At 51.8% G+C, this 18,277-nt stretch overlaps 9 protein-coding genes across 9 annotated transcripts; 3 read left to right on the top strand and 6 right to left on the bottom strand.

The window, feature by feature from the left end:
• Window positions 1-56: 56 nt before the first annotated feature.
• N7468_007531 (uncharacterized protein) lies at window positions 57-2,387 on the top strand (the record flags this gene model as incomplete). The annotated part of the gene is made up of 7 exons (XM_058476827.1): window positions 57-402; window positions 533-649; window positions 705-1,036; window positions 1,088-1,245; window positions 1,294-1,500; window positions 1,558-1,915; window positions 2,022-2,387. The coding sequence occupies 7 exons, from the start codon at window positions 57-59 to the stop codon at window positions 2,385-2,387; spliced, it is 1,884 nt and encodes a 627-aa protein (XP_058329717.1).
• A 340-nt stretch (window positions 2,388-2,727) lies between these two features.
• On the bottom strand, window positions 2,728-4,606 carry N7468_007532 (Auxin Efflux Carrier superfamily; the record flags this gene model as incomplete). Its single annotated transcript, XM_058476828.1, has 4 exons — window positions 2,728-3,213; window positions 3,281-4,027; window positions 4,087-4,253; window positions 4,342-4,606. The coding sequence occupies 4 exons, from the start codon at window positions 4,604-4,606 to the stop codon at window positions 2,728-2,730; spliced, it is 1,665 nt and encodes a 554-aa protein (XP_058329718.1).
• A 698-nt stretch (window positions 4,607-5,304) lies between these two features.
• Window positions 5,305-6,942, bottom strand: N7468_007533 (phosphatidylserine decarboxylase 1; the record flags this gene model as incomplete). Its single annotated transcript, XM_058476829.1, has 1 exon — window positions 5,305-6,942. The coding sequence occupies one exon, from the start codon at window positions 6,940-6,942 to the stop codon at window positions 5,305-5,307; it is 1,638 nt and encodes a 545-aa protein (XP_058329719.1).
• A 340-nt stretch (window positions 6,943-7,282) lies between these two features.
• On the top strand, window positions 7,283-7,483 carry N7468_007534 (uncharacterized protein; the record flags this gene model as incomplete). The annotated part of the gene is made up of 1 exon (XM_058476830.1): window positions 7,283-7,483. One exon carries the CDS (start codon window positions 7,283-7,285, stop codon window positions 7,481-7,483), a length of 201 nt encoding a protein of 66 aa, XP_058329720.1.
• Window positions 7,484-7,876: 393 nt separating this feature from the next.
• On the top strand, window positions 7,877-8,980 carry N7468_007535 (uncharacterized protein; the record flags this gene model as incomplete). Its single annotated transcript, XM_058476831.1, has 1 exon — window positions 7,877-8,980. One exon carries the CDS (start codon window positions 7,877-7,879, stop codon window positions 8,978-8,980), a length of 1,104 nt encoding a protein of 367 aa, XP_058329721.1.
• A 536-nt stretch (window positions 8,981-9,516) lies between these two features.
• N7468_007536 (uncharacterized protein) lies at window positions 9,517-11,064 on the bottom strand (the record flags this gene model as incomplete). Its single annotated transcript, XM_058476832.1, has 4 exons — window positions 9,517-9,683; window positions 9,748-10,190; window positions 10,251-10,492; window positions 10,552-11,064. 4 exons carry the CDS (start codon window positions 11,062-11,064, stop codon window positions 9,517-9,519), a joined length of 1,365 nt encoding a protein of 454 aa, XP_058329722.1.
• Window positions 11,065-11,634: 570 nt separating this feature from the next.
• Window positions 11,635-12,909, bottom strand: N7468_007537 (uncharacterized protein; the record flags this gene model as incomplete). The annotated part of the gene is made up of 5 exons (XM_058476833.1): window positions 11,635-11,707; window positions 11,791-12,278; window positions 12,325-12,382; window positions 12,474-12,811; window positions 12,874-12,909. The coding sequence occupies 5 exons, from the start codon at window positions 12,907-12,909 to the stop codon at window positions 11,635-11,637; spliced, it is 993 nt and encodes a 330-aa protein (XP_058329723.1).
• A 355-nt stretch (window positions 12,910-13,264) lies between these two features.
• Window positions 13,265-13,905, bottom strand: N7468_007538 (40S ribosomal protein uS8; the record flags this gene model as incomplete). Its single annotated transcript, XM_058476834.1, has 2 exons — window positions 13,265-13,524; window positions 13,773-13,905. 2 exons carry the CDS (start codon window positions 13,903-13,905, stop codon window positions 13,265-13,267), a joined length of 393 nt encoding a protein of 130 aa, XP_058329724.1.
• A 1,306-nt stretch (window positions 13,906-15,211) lies between these two features.
• Window positions 15,212-18,275, bottom strand: N7468_007539 (karyopherin beta; the record flags this gene model as incomplete). The annotated part of the gene is made up of 7 exons (XM_058476835.1): window positions 15,212-15,392; window positions 15,449-15,557; window positions 15,618-16,188; window positions 16,248-17,090; window positions 17,161-17,964; window positions 18,080-18,192; window positions 18,236-18,275. 7 exons carry the CDS (start codon window positions 18,273-18,275, stop codon window positions 15,212-15,214), a joined length of 2,661 nt encoding a protein of 886 aa, XP_058329725.1.
• Between the last annotated feature and the right edge of the window lie 2 nt (window positions 18,276-18,277).

Below are 18,277 nucleotides of genomic sequence, written 5' to 3' on the forward strand. Positions count from 1 at the left end.
CGAGCTCCATGTGAGCCCTTAAAGACACCCGGTTCCTGACATCCATCGGGCCTATCATGGACAGGCAAAACAGTCGACTTCGGCGGACTCCCCGCATACAGGAACCACAGGCACCACAGCTTCCTCTCGCACCGCGTCGACGAAGATCGTGGCGAACAGGTCTGTTCGCTGTGTGTCTACTGTTGGGGATTGCTTATATCCTAGATACCCCTTTCGGGGCGTGGATTGCACCATTGAGATCTGCCCATGTACTCGAGGCGACAGTTAAAACCCGCCCGCACATCGGCCTTCGCCCCGAGAATCATGTGTTTCGCCTGGCCCAAACGCAGCATTTGGATTGGCGGGTCACATCGGAGGGTCGCAGACCTGACGGAGTTCTGAAGCAGGTCTATCTGATCAACGGTATGTTTTGCTACCTCGCTACGACACTGTGGGTCTCCTAGTATAATTCTCGGCGATGAGAATTGAAATAACAACTAAATTCAGCATTTCAATATCATTTGATTTGCCTTGGCTGACCTATCCAATGCAGATCTATTCCCCGGTCCCACGATCGAGGCTCGTTCGGGTGACACCTTGATTATCACTGTAACAAATGCTTTGCGGGAAGACTCAATTGCCCTCCATTGGCACGGCCTACATGTGGCCAGTAAGTGACGTCGGATTGGCAGTCAGCAAGCACCAGAATTGATCAAATTCTTTAGATGCGATGGATGGAGCTGCTGGGGTGTCACAGTGTCCCATCCCACCTGGCGGCAAATTTATCTATAATGTCACGATCCCGTCGGATCAGAGCGGTACCTTCTGGTACCATGCCCATTCGGGTCTTTTGCGTGCCGATGGTCTCTATGGAGGCCTGGTGGTCCATACGCCCGTTTCTCGGTCTACTGTACGAGGCATGCTGTCGGGAAATCGTGGAGATGCCGTGCGTCTTCACTATGATGAGGAGATTCTGCTTCTCGTCGGCGATTGGTACCATAGACCTGCGAAACAGGTTCTAGCTTGGTATGAGAATCCAGGAAATTTTGGGAACGAGGTAAAGAACAGCGATCTTCTGCCACGTTCTACTACTCTGACCCTTCAATAGCCCGTACCGGACTCACTTCTCATTAATGGCATCGGGCATTTCGACTGCTCGATGGCTGTTCCTGCCCGTCCGCTCGACTGTGTAGAACAGCAACTAGATACTTCTTTTCTGGATCTAGACCCGGGTAGAAGTTATCGGATCCGCGTGGTCAATACTGGGTACGCATACCTTCTCGCAGGTGATTATGTCCACTAACACATGCGTAGAGCTCTGGCTGGATTCAGCATGCTGTTTGACGCTCAGCTGGAGCCTGAGATTGTTCAAGTAGACAGCGTGGATGTCGTCGAACACTCTTCCGCCACTACTGGAAACTCCATAGGGATACTGCATGCCGGGCAACGCATGGATATGATCCTTCGTTCGCCCGACAATCCTAGGAACCGCTCTTCCATGATGGTCAAACTGGACCGAAGGTATGGGTTCCTTCTATACTCGATGCAAAAAAGGGCGAATCCTAATTCCCTTTCTAGCTGTTTCAAATATGAGAACCCAGCACTTACACCAGACCAAATCTTTCCCATCTACGCACCGTCTCGAAATACTGAAGACTCCCCCATAGCAATCCCCATGATCCAGCGCGAAATCGACCTAGGAAACATACCTTCTGTGGCATCCATTCTGAAAAAACTGCCCGAAACAGCAGACCAAAGACATGTCGTGTATACGAAGATTCAGAAAAAGTCGATGAACCACAACATCCCCCAGGGCTTCTTCAACCAGACCGTCTGGAAATCCCAACAATCACCCCCAGTACCACTGATAGGTCTTCCCCGTTCCCAATGGGATAGGAACCAGCTTTCCATATCCACGGGCCCCGACCCAGCATGGGTGAGACTTGATCGTGAATAACCTCGATGAAGGTCCCCATCCATTTCATCTGGTAAGCACCGGCACCCCACCCTCCAGGGCATTCTATTCAACCTAACGGCCAAAGCACGGGCATCACTTTTATGTCCTGACCGTCCAAGACCCCCAATTCGGCTGGGGCTCCTACAATCCCTTTGAAGACGCTTTCCCACCGGGCCTGGAGCCCGCCGAGGGAGTGGATCCGGATACTTACCAGCCGTACAATCTAACACAGGCCGCTCTGAGGGATACTGTTCAAGTCCCGAGTCGCGGGTATGCAGTGCTTAGGTTCCGCGCTGATAACCCTGGGGTTTGGCTGCTCCATTGTCACATCCTATGGCATTTTGCGACGGGCATGGCGATGCTGTTTGATGTACAGGGTGACCTGTCTGGGGCTGTTGCACATGAGCCTTCTTTGCTGTCTGCTATTGATGGTTCCTGTCCTGGCTCGTAGATCCCAAGCTTCCCCTCTTGTGATGAAAGTGACAGATGCCAGGGCCACAGACCAACCCAAGTATTCATTCGGTTCTGTTATGCGGTAACTGATTACGCTTTGCCGCACTTCATTATACATTCTACCGAAGATTTGGGTCAAGCCATAAGAATACACAATACGGAATAATAGACAGTAATGAGGGTAGTCGGAAAGAGCCGTACCAAAAACACCGGACCTGAGACCTTCGTCAAAAGAGAGAAACGCTACGTCAGGCAAGAATCCAGTAATGCCACCGCCAAATTATGATGAACAAACAAGAATGTCGCAATGAAACTTAGGAAGCAAGACGAGGGAAAGCCTAGGCAGAAGCCCACTCCAAAACCTCCAATGCACACACCACGAGTGCCAACGTCGAAGGAAGGATCCAGACGACATAGCTCTGGAACAAGATCTTTGACATTGCACCCACGTACACATCGTTGATCTGGCAGATCTGCGCTAGCTGTAGTGCTGACGGTGCGCCGGTGAGTAGAAAGCAGACGATGATAAAGATTGGATCGTCCAGAATGCTGATCGGGACAAACTTGGCCATAAGCGCCAAAAAGGGCGCCATCACCAGCGTTGGCAGGAGCATGCGCGAGAGTAGAGATGCGATGATGAGCTTTCGCTCTGCCCGCGGGTGTGCCATTTCAGCCTCCGTTTCTTCTGGGAGTGTATTGCGAGCGAGGTTGGCCCCCAAAACGACGAGGATGAGGGGCACTGCCACTTGGGCGTTTTGCTCGACTGCTCGTGTGACGGAGTTCCGAACGAATGTACCTTCGTCAAAAAAAGAGATGTTGCAAGGCTGGAACGGAGGCGATGATGATTGACACGAGCATCGCCCAAAGTGGTGCATTCATGAAATCCCAAACCCCGCGTGAGAAGCGGCCAAGACCAGAGCCGGTGCTTGAGAGAAATTTCTGGGATTTTGTAGGTAGGCGAGCAAAGAGTGCAGATGACCTTTTGCGGAAAGAACGTTTGATATTGCGGAAAGCCTGACGGAGAGATGCTCTCCACTGCTGAATGATCGTCTTCTGCTCATGTGGCTGCCGGTTGATAGTTTCGACGTCTGGGAATGATAGCATGTCACCTGTGGTTGTACGAGGTAGGAAGGGAGCGTCTGGTAGAGGCCCGATTGTCGAATTGTGGTCCTCAGACTCTTGATCATCATCTGGAGAAATCGAAGAGCCGACTTTCGCCGAGTAGGCATACTGGCGCGTGGATACCGGTGTCTGGTCCCCGGACACAAAGGCAGAGCCGTTGGGACTGCCGTCGGATGCTTGTATTTCGTTAAAGCTGCGAGTGCTAATTAGGGGCTCATCTACCCCCGGTTCAATCGGATTATCTGTGTACGGTGCATGGCCTTCTTCGACTGCAGATTGACTGTCGCCTTCCTCGCTGCTGTCCTCATATCGATCCTTCGGTGCGAGCAACACGTTGTACCCCCAGCTCCAGCGCACCAATTGGCCGAGCTGCTGGAAGATCAGAAGATACAGAATACCTCGGGCGGCAACCTCGTCATCATTATCGCCCGGAATACGGTCCCAGTGAAGGCCTTCGATCGTAGCGGAGAGAGATATCACTAGAGATATAGGGAGGGAATTTGAGTTTCCGAAAACCTAGATGGATAAGTCGAGATCAGCAAGGAATCATTACGGGGAAGAATATCGAACCATACCGCCATCGCCGTCACAAAGTTGGACTGGCGCTTTTTGAAACCACAGCATCGCGTGACTGCCCATGAGCAGGAGTACGAGACTGCTGTTTGTACGACAAAGATGACGGGGATAATAGCGAGGTCGGATAGCTTCTCTGCTGTTAATTGAGAACCAAGCTTGATGAAAACTAGACAGAAAGACCGTTAGTTGATGCTCTACCAGGGAATGGGTGAGGGGTAGCCGATACGAACGACCGAAGGAAATTATTAACATACTCAGGCAGGGTGTGAAGAGAGTCACGTTCAGATCAGCGACAAATCTCTGAGCTTTGGCATCGAACATGCCCGAACGGGCAGCAATGTATCCCGGGAGACAGACGCAGATAACCTCCAGCACCGCTTCGAAGACGAGGAGAAGGAGGCGAGAGAATGACGGGTGTTTGGCTTGTATGGCGGCATCGGCGGCGGTTAGGCCGAAAGCCATCGTATCCTGGGCGAAGACATTCTGTTGGAAAGACCGGGCAGCTGAAAGGATTGCCATCGAAAGGTGTGGGAAGGAAGGACCATCCAGGACTTTGGGGGGGTCCGGAGATTAATGACGAAGGAAAGATAAAGATAACGCGTCACCTTGGAAGCTAGACAGCGAACCTTGGCACATGTCAGATCCACGTCGCCGTGTCCCTTTGTACTTTCGACCGTGTGAGGCGGTGCAGGTGAGGTTTATAATCCGGCAATTCCAATGGGGTCACACAAGGCCCCTTGGGGAATTTTCCCGACCCACCCGCATCGAGCCTTTTCACTGACGTCCCACGGCTTCCACTTTCTCACCATTGCTTAGCGCCTCGAAGGCCGAGCGGGTCGGGGCGAAGTTACATGCGCCACCGTTATCGACGCAGCAAATCATTGTGGATCGTTCCCGCATGCTGATCACGTCGGGGTCACGTTCCCTGGGTCGTGCGCGACACCCGATAAGGTTCTCCTCGATGGAGCATGGTCGAGATCTATCGATACAAGATGATTAAAGAAAAGATAACTCCGTTGGATTATTATATATTGTTGAAATTCAAGGGCAATACATCATAATTTTACACCCTTAGAGTTGCCATACGTTGACTCAGTAGGGTTTTCATGGTGGCCTCAAGCAGACTGCAGACAAGACATGGTATGTGCGGGGACGGTGCGATGGTTTTGAGGAATTGGAGAGAAACATTGGTCGGAGGCCATATGAAGGAGGAGGCACTATGTCTGCTCTGCCACGTACCCTAGCTTCTCGCCCATTTTGACTCTCTGGCCCTTCTCCACGCTCCACTTCCACCCATCCTCGCGGTCGTTGTCAGCATCGGTCCAGCCAGCGTCGAACGATTTGCGGCTTCCAAGTGGTGCTTCAAATACCAAAACTACAGTACTGCCAAGCTGGAATCCACCCATCTCCTCGCCACGTTGGAGCGGATGCCCCCCCAATGTAGGACTTGCGTGCCGGTAAGTCGCCTCCACAAACCCGGGATCTTTCTCGCCCCGCTGGGCTGCCAAAGCCGCCGCCATGTCCGCTGCAGTATCAGTGAGGAGGCTGTTTGTGCGCAGCTCCGAATCGAAATTGATTTTGATTGAGCCCACATTGGTTGCGCCGACAGGTGTGTAACTGAAGAAGCCCCAGCGCCAGCGGCCAAGAAGTGCAACTCGCTCATTCAAGGTAAACAGGCCAGGGAGAGTACGCTGCAGATACGGAGACACGGAGAACAGCTCACCTGCAAAGTGACGCCGACTCTCTACGACCCAGGCGGTGGGCGAGTGGAAACGGTGGTAGTCGCCCGGTGCCAAGTAGATCACCACGTAGAAGAGCGCGTGATTAGCTGCCGTCTTGGGCACATACCAGGACGTTCCTTCGCCCAGAGCCAGCTCCTGGTGTACCTTCTTTTCGGATGACGTGTTGGAGGTTGTTGATGCATCAATCGAGGCCCGTCGCTGCGGTGCCGCTCCAGGATCACCCGACAACAGCGAGGGAACAGTGTAGGTGATGCCATTTACGCGAGCGAACTCTTCATCTGACTTCATGTTATCAACATCCTTTTGGACCTCTTCGGCTTCGGAGTCAGCCAATCGGTTGCTATGGTCTGCATGCGAAGGGGTGGCCGATCCCAGCAAAGCGTCAAGACTATAAGTCATGCCCTTCACTTGTTCCACCTCTCCCCTCTCGATCATTCCAAATTGTAAAACGCGGCCATCGGCAGGCGACAAGAGTGCACGTGGGTCTGGATCGAGTGGGCGCACCCCAGGTTTTAGCTTCCGGTAGAAGAATGCTGCAAGATTGGGATATGTGTGCAGGTCTGGTTCGGCAACTTCGTCCAAGTTAACACCGAAAACCCAAGCGTATAGCTTGAATCCAGGAACACGGAGGTAGTAAGGTAGCTCGATCTCATTGAAGCGACCCCATAGTCGTGACATGGCCTTCAGGGGTAGAGTCGACATGATCTGTACTTGCCAGCCCCCAGAAGGCACCACTCGTGGTCGTCTGGGTGGACGACCACCATTTTCCCAGTCTTCGGCTGCAGTGTCTTGAAGAGCGCGATCCCGTTCTGTCCGCTGCGATTTGTAGAAATGAAGGATTCCTAGCAAACCAATGCCAAGTCCCACGGGGATCGGGTACCACTCGACTTTAGTATTTCGTAGCGCGAAGCGGAGTCGAGATCCGAATCCACCTCTGTTTGGGGGTTCGTGTCTGTTGTCTTTATAGTGTTTCCGGGATTTGGAAAAGTGTCGGACGTCGGGCTTGTTATGAGCGGTGGCTCGAAATGAGAGAACCTCCATCGGCGCGGCGCCCCTGGTCGGGGTAGGTATAAGGCGAACGATAGCGGAGTGATTGAAAAGGCGTTTAGCCATGATGATGATTTGGGGCTTAGTCCATGGGCCAGTCGCTCTTCATGAGATCATCTGCCCCGAGGTTCATTTTTTGACGGAGAAAATCATGATTCTGCGCCAACGACTTCCGTCTCTTGGTCAAGTGGGTATTCCAAAGACGGTTAGCGCCGGAGGTGTAGATATCCCTGTCCGATGATCAAGGCTCTGTCGAAGTCGAGGTAAGACTCCCCGTCGCAGATTTCATGTACATTCAAGGTCTGAATCTCTCCTTTAATATGTAGTTTGTAAGTATAGAATCGACTTCCTAGGTGCAACAATACAGAAGCAAATCTGGTGTTTCGAGTACAGTCACGTGGTGTGGATGGCCGATCTGCACCCCTCACCGCCCCCGCGCGTGGACGTGGCCTCCGACTCGAGGTCATTTGAGAACCGTGGACGTTGGTTCATTGTTAGTGGTCGTTCTCTCTTCAATTCTCTTTATGGTACTGGCTCTCCGGATTTAGAGGAAATCTTTGAAGCCGTACCAGCTGTTGCCTACACTTGTGAATGTCAGCCGAGGTAACGGGATTGGACTACGCGGCCGTGTTATCAAGCCAAAGGTTTGAGTTGATGTGACCGCAACGACCATGGATGAAGATCAGCAAGTGATCACGGTCATACTCCTGTGTCCGTCCATACGTGCTCCCAATAGCTTCAAATTCCATGATCTACCACTCTCGTCTACAGTTGAGGAGCTACAATGGCGCATCACCGAAACCCTTCCCAATCGCCCGTCGCCGACGATACAGAAACTGATTGCTCGCGGGAAATACCTCTCTAATAAGAAAGCTACTCTGAGAGAGGTACTTTCGCCAATAGATGTAAGTTCATAAAATCGGCTCCTGCTCATAGTGGGTTTGACCCGATATTCCTAACTTGATCTGACCGGGGTTGGCTGCAGGGACGCCAATTGACGATGCACCTCATGCTTCCAGAAGCCCCAGCGAGCGATTCAAATAGTAGTGGTCCTCGGCAGGCTAGTCCTCTACCATCTACCACAGCTCCGCCAACAGTTACACAAGCACAGTCTGCCGCGCCTTCAAATCCCGCACCTTCAAATCCCGCGTCCCCAACTTTCAGTTCAAATACCTCGCAGTCTATTCGGCTTCCCTCTCACGAAAACTTCTTGAACTTGGCGGCAGAAGTGCGAGCTATCCGAGATCGAGTTGCGCAGCTTTGCCCAGCAGAATCTACTCCTACAGCGCCACAATTACCATCACATCCAGGAGACGTTTACATCGTATACGGCCATGAGTTCCAAGGTATCCTGATCAGGCCGGATTCCATCCTTCATACCAACCCTGGTGCAACAATATCGGTGCCTGAAGATTCTTCCAATAGATTCAACACTCCTAATGCTGCCGTCAATGATGTGAATATCACACCCAATGCTCGACCTCTCCAGCCAAATGCTGCTAACCAACGCCAAATTGATCCACTTCGTGCTGGAGGTGCAATCATCTTCCGAAACTTATTCCAGTGTATCCGGCTTTTCTTCTTCGTCTATCTGTTCAGTGATCCCGGTACATGGACCCGCTATCTTCTGGTAATCGGATCTCTGCTGGTCATTGTCCTGGGTGAAACAGAACTATACCAAGCTGTTCACAGCCTGCTCATTGCCCCTTTTCACCGTTATCTTGAGCGCCTTACGCATGTGGGTGGCCCAGATCAACAACCAGCAAACAACCAACCCCATGGCGCTATTCCCCATTTCCGCAGATTCCAGCTTGAGTCATTTGCACTGGGCCGTGCTTTGATACTCCTCCTCACCAGTTTGATTCCAGGCGTCGGCGAACGCCAGGTCGAGGCACGCAATGCTGCAGAAGCTGAGCGTCAGCGGATAGAAGAGCGCCAACGCGAAGCTGAACAAGAGCGCCAACGCGAAGCTGAACAAGAGCACCAACGCGAAGCTGAACAAGAGCACCAACGCGAAGCTGAACAAGAGCGAGAGGAAAACAGCGCACCGGATCAGCAGGCCTCCAATGAAATTCCTGAGCAAGGTCAGGCTGCCTCTGCTTGAACGACTATCCAACTATTCTATTACTCTATATCACGATACCCCTAGCATATTAGCATGAGACAGCGAAGCAAATTTGCTGTCATTATCCATCATCTGCTGTACTTCATTATTAGTGAGGTAGCTTTACATGGATCCAATTATCAATCAGCCTACTGTCCATATGGTCATATTTCTAGTATTCCTTTACTAAGAATTCTCTAATCTCTCGACGTCATAGAATGAACGCCGGCTCTGAATATAAGGACGGGAAGCCATCCTCAAGGACTGACTCGTCCTATTTTCGCCTTTAACTAGTACCCCACTACCTTCCGTGAAGTCTACGGAGGTATAAGGAAAATTACTGATAGGAATCGGACAAGGAGTGTTCTTCTTTTCCAAATCGAGGGGAGTTCATCAGGCCAGCAGGCTAAAGCAGAGAAGAGAACAAGTAGGAGATCATGACAGCCTTTATCTGTGACATAGCGGTACTCTGAAAGTTTGAAACCTAGAATTGTCTCTATACTCTATATCTAGTGTCGATTTCAACGCGTGGTCTTTCAGACCGTCTTTTTGAGTCGCCGATCAACCTTCATCCGCACCACTCCGGCCAACACAGTCGCCGTAAATGCCATGGAGCCGGCGTAGAAGATAGCAGGCCGGTAAGCGCCAGCGCCCCCGATTGTCCTCCAGAGGCATTCAGAATATAACCAGCAATAGGCGCGCCCTGAGAAAGAATTTAGTCATGGACCCTGATCTGTCCATATTGGCGATCACTGCAAGGGAGCCACTTACCATGAGATATCCTCCAAGCCAGCCGCTAACAACCATCCCCATGGCTACCGACACACGGGCAGACCCGAAAGCATTCCCAACAACAGTTGGCATTGTTGAAAAGAAACCACCATTGGCGGCACCATTGATGATCACGAATACGATAAGAGGGCCGATGGAGAGTGAGAGAGGCCACAGCACGAAAATGCTTACCGTGCTGAGCAGGAGAGATAAGAACAGAGTGTTGAGCGACCCGAGTCTGTCGCATGCGAATCCACAGGAGAGACGGCCGATTGCGGAAGAGAAATTGAATGCTGCCACAAGTCCTGCACCGGCACTTGAGGGCAGCCCCAGGGAGTTGGTGTATAACGGAAGGAAGAAAGCCGGGACGAAGAGTGGGAATGTACCGATGGCGCCTGTAGCAAAAAGGAAGACGAAGCGGACATCACGGAACAGACTCCTGGTTGATGTTTAGTAAAATTCTCGATCAATTGGGTGGTAGGCTATGTTGGGCTCATACCATTCTACCATCTTGGTTCGGTGAATTGGTGCTCGCTCTTTAATCAAGTAGGCGGCTGGCAGACCGGTGGTGATGATCATGAATCCCAGGATACGAAATGTCCAGGCGAGGCCGACATTTTCAAGCAGTGCATTCAAAATGAAGCTGATGACAGCACCTCCAAGTCCACCACTGGCGTAGACAATACCATTGGCTATTCCACGCTTTGCCTTGAAATATTGTGCTGGAGTAACAGAGACAACCTATAAACCGCTTAGTCGACCCAGGCATGGCCCGTTCAGGAAATCTAAAATCTACATACCATGAAGCATAAGCTTGTTCCCAGACCTCCCACGACTCCCCAGGTGATGAACAGCCCTGCTATGCTATCAGTCGCAAAGCCACTAAGTACGCATCCTAGACCAAGCAGAGAAATGCCCAGCAGCGCAGTGACCTGTGCTCCGATCTTGCGAATGATGGTCGCAATTGGCACTGCCAGTAGGGAAATACAAGAAGGGCATAGCGATCCCACAAATGCCAGCGTCGACGATGAGTACCCTTTCTTCTCGACGAGAGCCGCCTGCATCACACCCCAGGTGTACGAAGTCCCAATGAACCACCAGGTCACCACCGCGCAAGCGGAGATCAGAACCCATCCGTACCCTCCGTCGGGGACCTGGGAGTCTGCTATCAGGGATTGCTGCATGACCTCGTCAAGCTCCGGCTCCGGCTCTCTGGCGGCGGGGACATTGCGCTGGCGTTCACCCAAGGCGTTTGGGGCAAGATTTGGAAGCTCAAGTGCCGTACTGGAGAGAGTCTGCGTGGCAGTTGCCATTATTGAAATAGCGATTATGGCTCTGGTTCTCGTGTGTAATTCGCGTGCTTGGAAGTTGAGTTTTGGAGGTGAGTAAGGTCGAACCGTCTTACCACTTAGAGCCCAGTCGGTTGATTGTGTACCTTGGTAGAATGAGACGAACTGCGAGGATCGAGTGGTTTTTGAATTCTAGGACTAGTATGCAATTCGGCTAGTACTAATTTTGAACTGGCATATCAGGATCAAATCTTTCTTCTGCTCGTCTTTGATCTCGAAGAGTCATCGATGCCCCACATGGCGGTTAGCCTCGGAGCACCAGGAAACGTGTGGATCTGGAAGTCTGTTCACAGCAATAGTTCAATATGGTCAGATATATGTATTCCTTGAGTTCTAATCGGTCCTATTGACTGTGGGTATATTCCGAATGCAATTCTAAGTGACTGATTCCTGGGATAAAATGGGTTCACACGGATGGGTCTAGTATCAGGCGCAAATGGTCGCAGAAAGACATCAGACAGAAAGGAAAACAACCCCCGATATCGGAAACATGTACAGAAAATATGCATATCCTTGACACGTCAAAGCTTGGGCTCACCAGGAGGTGCAGCAGAGTCCGTTGGGGGGGCCCATACTGGCATCGAATCCCTCCTCGCCATTGAAATGCCTGCCAATCAGTTAGCATATAACATCCGTGGAGTGAGCATATCGTCGAAAAAAGAGATAGAAAAACGAGAACCAAGCACTCACCATCCTCTCTCTGCTCCACCACTCAAAAAGCTACAGTCCCCATTAACAACACAATCCCAACCACCTCCAACCCCACGGCCACCCATCCAATCTGGCACTTCTTTAGCACGCACAAGCACAGTCCCCTCAGCCAGTCTCCTCTCCGCAATCTGCCCCCGATCTTTCGCTTTAATAACGTCTCTCCTCCTTCCTCCAAACCCCCGCCGCTGGAACGTATTCAAACCTGCTGTGAACACACAGAAGTCTTCTTCGGAGGTATCCTCCGGTATGCGCCCCGTCAGCACACGGCCCATGGCAATCAATGGCGCTGCATGCGCGCAGATCAGCAGAGACTTGCTGGTGCGCTGCTCCGGTGGCATCGAGGCTTCCACCTCGGCGATTTCGGCGTCCACGTCCGCGATGATGCCTTCCAGTGTTGTCGCAACACGGTTGTGCAGCTCGAGGATTGTTTCGCCGCGACGGGAGGGGTAGAGGAGGGGTTTGTATTTCTCGGAGGCGTTGGGGGGGTATTAGGTCTGGGAAATGCTGGCGCACGGTTTCGGGGGTGGGATGGGCTGGGTGCTCGAAGAATGTTGTTGGGCCAAACCATTCACTATCCACACATTATCAGTCTGAAGTCTGGCTGGTTGGCTCATATGCTCCAGTATGCGCAACGGTGTTCGATCTGCAAAGACTACACTTACCCGATTCCATTCTCGATCCGGACGTCAAAGTCCGCTGATGGCTCTATCTGCCCATACCCTGTTATCGCGGATACAGGGCCGATTACCGTTGCATTGCTATGCCTGGCCTTGAGTTCAGCAACAGAAGGCTGGATTGTCTGGAGACATCGGTAGAACGGACTCGAGTAGACTCGAAAGGGCTTGGGGTGGAATTGAGGAGAATTTATGTGTCTACCCAGTTCCCAAGACTGGCGCACTCCATGCGCGGTCAAAGCTGGGTCTACTGGATTTCCTGTCGGTGTTGGAAACTGCGATATGTAGGTGCCGGTGCGGAGGTCGATGGTCCAATTTAGTCGGTGCTCAAGGGAGTTAGCTAATTGGTGCTGAGCTTAAGGTGAATTTCAAGTATTCAATTACATACTCCATGACGAGTAAGGTAGATCGTATCGAGAGGCATAGTGGAAGTGGTTACAGATCCAAAGGCCTCCGATCAAACTAATAACTACTTTGCGGGGAATATCGGGCAGAAATGAGGCGGTGAACCCTGTGCCTCGGTTGGTTACAGATGCAGGTATACCTGATGACAATCATTCTGGGTTATCCTACGGAGTATTTTACAATAGACAAACGATTAAAATGTTGACCAGAATCACCTGGCATTGGAAGAAGAACCAAGTAGTCTGCAAGCTATCATAGCCCGGGGTATATCCACTACTCGTTAGAGTACAATCCAGGGCCCAGCCCAATTGCCATGCGAAGCCAGTCAAAGCAATAACTTTTTGTTTTCAATTCGTCTTGAGGAACGACTCCGTCTAGTAGAAGAAACCGAGGAGCTTGCCAGCGACGTGCTTGCGGCGGGCCTCCTCGTGGTCCATGATACCGGCGGAGGTGGTCAGGACGACGAAGCCGAACTGACGAGAGGGAAGGAGCTGGGTGGCCCACTTCTCAAGGTCACGGAGCTGGACGGGGTAACGGGGGTTGATGACACCAGTCTTGTTGAGACGGCCGTTCAGCTGGATGACGATCTTGCCGGAACGGTGGTCATCGACCTCCTCGAACTCGCCAATGTAGCCTGGAGGGAAAAGATAAGTCAGCAATGTTGCAGAGATTTAAAAGTCGCCAAATACTGAAAGAGCCATAACAGCGCTTTGAAAACATGTAAGATCTCCGCGTCAATATATCGGATACTTAAAAGGCAAACGTCGTAGGAGTTTGAGACAATCCACCTAGTTATCAATCCGAACCTTCGTCTACAAAAGCGAAGCGGAGACCGAACATGTTCCCAACAGCTGGCGAAAAGAATGGGGGATCTCGACGTACCGTGCTTCTGCATGACAGACAGGAACTTGACGATGACCTTGGAGGAAGGACGGATCAGGACCTGGCGCTTGCCAGCCTTCTCAGCGTTGTTGATGGCGTTGAGGGCATCGTTGAGGACGGAAGTCTTGACCATTTTGGCGGTTGGGAGGAATCGAGATTCTCAAATCGGTTCTTGGGATAAGAGGTATCTGCAGGGATACGGCACAGAACTCTCCCATGCAGGAGAAGTTCAATGGCCGGTCAAGTCAGCCTCAACTAGTCTAAGAGCATAAAGAGTGCCCCTTCCTTTTGAAAAAAAGGAGTTCTTCAGCCCATGCCGGATGGATGATGCGTATCATCTTGCCCACGCCCCTGGAACCTGGAGAATTCTGCGTCCATGTTATAACACACAAAGCCATTGCGGTATCAGGGCGAAAACAAGATGATTGCTCATCCAGACTAGCTGGAAGGCTGGTGAGAAACAAGGGCGTTGAGGGCGTACATACCTCGAAAGACTGGCGTCGGTAGCGGGTTGGAGATGGAAAATTTGCGGCCGCGGGTACAAAGTTTGGATGTTCGCTGGCTTAGTGCGAAGTGTGGGTCAGCATAGGGTTGGGGAGGCTGGTACCCTTATCTGGGATCACGTGATTATGGATAGTGGATTCTACGACATGCATGCCTCAGGTATCCAAATTGCACGATATCTCGACGCAAATAGTTATACATGTATCTGCAGCCTTGATATCAAGATATACCTCGAGCGAATACAATATATTGCAAGAATTCCGCAGGTCTATAAACGTAATGGGAGGGCACCAAGGCAATGGGCGGCATGGGAGAAGGGCCGGAGCATACGGGAGAAGAACGGGAGAGAAATGACTTTTTTTTCATGGGACTCTTTGGAGAGGGAGGCATGGTTCGGGAAGGGTACATGATTGGGTTTACATGATGTGGGAAGGATACATGAGGTCTTGGGCTACATGAAGGGGCGATGCTTGAGCATGCAATGCGGTGGTGGAAGGGGTCTTGTCTAAATTAAGGGGAAACAAGTAGGGTAGACATGAAGTTGGAAAGAAAAGGGGAATATCACGAAATCCAGAACAAGGTGCTATGGGGAACAGGTAGAATGGGGCTTCGTTGGTGTCATCAGGGGCTGCGGTACAAGGAGATAGGCCAGAACAGGGAAGGGGACGGGAAATTGGGAGAAGCAGGGAAAGGGGAATAAGAGAAGAATGTGAGCAGCAGAGCCGAAATGGGAAGTCAATACTTGCTCCACCATTCGCGAGACTGTAGGTCCGCTAACGACTGTTCCCCTGGTACGCTAGGCTGGGCCGTGCAGCCTACATGCCAGCGCCGTTGGACCGGAGTTCAACAGATTCGGTCAGCTACGCTTCCAAGGCAGGGGACCATTTCAGCTGCTAACTGCACGCGGAAACCAGTCAAAAGCGCCAAAGAGCATACTAAGCCATAGCGGTACTCATGTTGATTTGGCGCTTAACCTGTTCGCGGGTCCAGCGAGCAGTTTCGATGGTGCGAGGAGAGTACTGCCGGGAAGTACGTGTCTCACGAACCAGAGAGGTAACCCAATCGTTGCGGAAGTAAGCCGCGAGTTCACCGTTGGGGTAGGCATCGGCAAGGTCACTGCTCAGTGATCAGTAGGGGTTTCGTAAATTAGAAATTTGGATTCTGTCACATACCCGATGACACCCATGGCAGAGCGCATAAGACCCTCGCTTCGGGTGGAGTCTTGAGAGATGATATGAAGCAGGTGAAAAATAGATTCGATGTATGGCTGGAGCTGGGTGACTAAAGATGATATAGTTAGTATATTAATGAGGCAAATTGGGCAATGGACCGGATGCTTACTCTCAGGTTTTCCCTTGTAGGAGAGAAGGATACCACCCCAGGCATCCATGATACCTTCACGCAAAGAAAGAATGTATTCAACCATGTCGTAAGGAAGGTCACTGGTCCCGGTGACAGAGGAGGCTTGCTGCAGGACCTGACCAACAACCGGAAGATAGGTACTGAACTGAACACCAATAGCCTGAGCAATGTCGCCGAAGGTCTCCAGGATAGCTGGCTTCAGCTGGTTGGTTGATGTTCCCAGGATGCTAAGCAAATGGTTCATGAACACGTCGCAGTAAGGCTGGACCTTCTCATTCAAGGCACGGGCAAGATCGCTAACAAGTCCGATCGCCATGGAGCAAAGGCCAGTGGCCTCTTTGTTCTCAAGTGCCTTGTAGAGGATAGGAGCGAACGAGTCCATGTACTTGATGAAGTCCTCCTCCAGGGCATTCGCCATGGAGCCAACGGCAGCGAAGACAACATCAGGCACATTCGATCCGCGAGGGACGTTTGCCAGAACACTCAGCAGAATAGTCATGATGCGGTCAGAGGTGGGCTTGATGTCGGCCTCGAATCGCTGAATAATAGCCTGTTTTAAAGACAGTTAGCTACCAAGCAGGTGAAAATTTTGAAACTGCGTAAACTTACAAGGATAACACTAATCAAGCTGGTTTGCATATCCTCCAGAGTCATCTTGTCCTCAGGACTCACGACCTGGCTCTGCATGGGGATAGTCTGTTCAAGGCGAGTGATGATTACATCAGATAAATGAGCGACCATGGGCAGACTGTCAATGGCAGAGTTAGTCACAAAGCTGTTGAGAACTTCATATCCAGCAGTACGCAGCTGGCTATCAGCATCAGGTCGCTCGGTGACCTGCAGCAAGGACTTGACACTATCTTCAAAGTGTCTGGACAGAGGGTTGGTCTGGGAGCCGCCATCTCCGGCAAAACGCTCGGCCACGTTCATCAAGGCCCAGCAACACGAGCTGGCAATCTTGGGGCTGCTAGCGAGTCCACCGAAGAGGCTAGAAATGAGTTGCTGCAGGTGCGTGTCAGGGTCCAGGACCTCAGGGCAGGATTCACAAACACGGCCCAGAGCATAGGCAGTGGAGTCGCGGACCTGCACAGATTGATCCTGCATCATGTCAAGGAGGACGTTCAGAGCCTGCTTAATCAGGGGTTCCAGCGTAATGGGATCGGGTCCGTCCATGATTCCACCGAATGCAGCAACGGCAGCATCTCGGCGGTGCCAATCCTCACTGCGAATGTTCTCCTCAACGAAAGCCAGAACAGGAGGGATGACTTCATTGGTCACACACTGAGCATACAGCTGCAAAGCCTGGTATGCGGCACGCGACACATTGTATTCGTTATCGTCCGCATCCTCGTCCTGGCGACACATGACCTGTAGGAGAACGGGGACAACCTCACGGGTGGCTACGCGAGCGAATCCAAAGTACGGACGGCCCTCGATACCAGCTTCTTCGGCCTAGAACATCGACAGTTAGCAATAGATCCCCAGGATTTTGAGACTGACTGGTCCTGTTTAATAGACCCACCTCCTGGTTATCATCCTGGATGGCAATCTCCTCTTCACAGACAGTGCACCAGAATTCGATCGCTAACTTGGCAACCTCCTCTTCTTCGCTCTTCATTCCCATGATGCTCAGGCCAAAGAGAGCCTTCTCCATGTAGAAGCGCATCTTGTCGTAGTAAGCGCCCATGATACGGTTCAGGCAGCCAAAAGCACCGGCTTGAATGCGGCTGTCATCACCCTGGGTAGCCTCACAAACAACTTGCATGATGTAGTTTCGCTCGCCCTCGTTTTCCATGTTTGAGCGCACGAAATCCACGGCATCGCTGAGGGCATTGATGGCCGCGTATCGAACCTCCGGATTTGGCTCTTCGCGGCGAGCACCCTGGACAACGGCGGTAAGGATAGCATTAGAGTGTTGATTCAGGCTCATGCGAAGATCGGAATCTTGCGACTCGCAGATGAAACCAATAGTGGTGAGAGAGGACTGTTTGAGGGAATCAGAACCGCTGGTGACGTTTTGAACGAGGATGTTCATCAAATCAGGCCATTCGCCGCGGGGCAGCTCAATCGCAGCGATGGAAACGATCAAACTGGCCGCAGCGTTTCCAACACGGGTATCAGAGTGAAGGGTCTTCAGCGCAAGCTCCTTGACCTGTGCCTTGATCTCAGGAGCAATCTGTGTGGCCCATCGCTGCTGTACCTCGTGTAATTTCGCTTGGTCTCGGAAAGTGAAGGCGTTCTTTAAGGCAATACCGGCAGCAACACGAATATGAGGAGGGTTGGCCTCGCTGGCGAGGGCTTGACCTAGGGTGGTGAGGTAGGCAGCCTGGTAGAAAAGATCACAAAGTTGTCAGCAGAGTCTTTTTTGACGAACCCTGTTCTTGCAGCATTAAGAGCATGGGAGCAGGCAGGAAGGGGTTCCCATAGGGGATATCACATACGAAATCAGCCTCCGCGGCATGGGCGAGCTGCTGCTCCGCGTTGGAACGCTCGGCCGCATCCAGACAAGGGCGTGTCAGCTGGCAAGTTCTTGGACGCGTGGCGATCGCGGGGCCTTTCATGGCTCGGGTCGAGATTTGGAGAGACCCAGTACGTACCTGGCGACAAGGTGCTCTGCAACACCTGCTGAGGATCCATGG

Source organism: Penicillium chermesinum (genome assembly GCF_028974085.1).
Source record: "Penicillium chermesinum strain IBT 19713 chromosome Unknown utg000005l:1.0-4115287.0:1.0-4118363.0, whole genome shotgun sequence".
Classification (NCBI taxonomy): domain Eukaryota; kingdom Fungi; phylum Ascomycota; class Eurotiomycetes; order Eurotiales; family Aspergillaceae; genus Penicillium; species Penicillium chermesinum.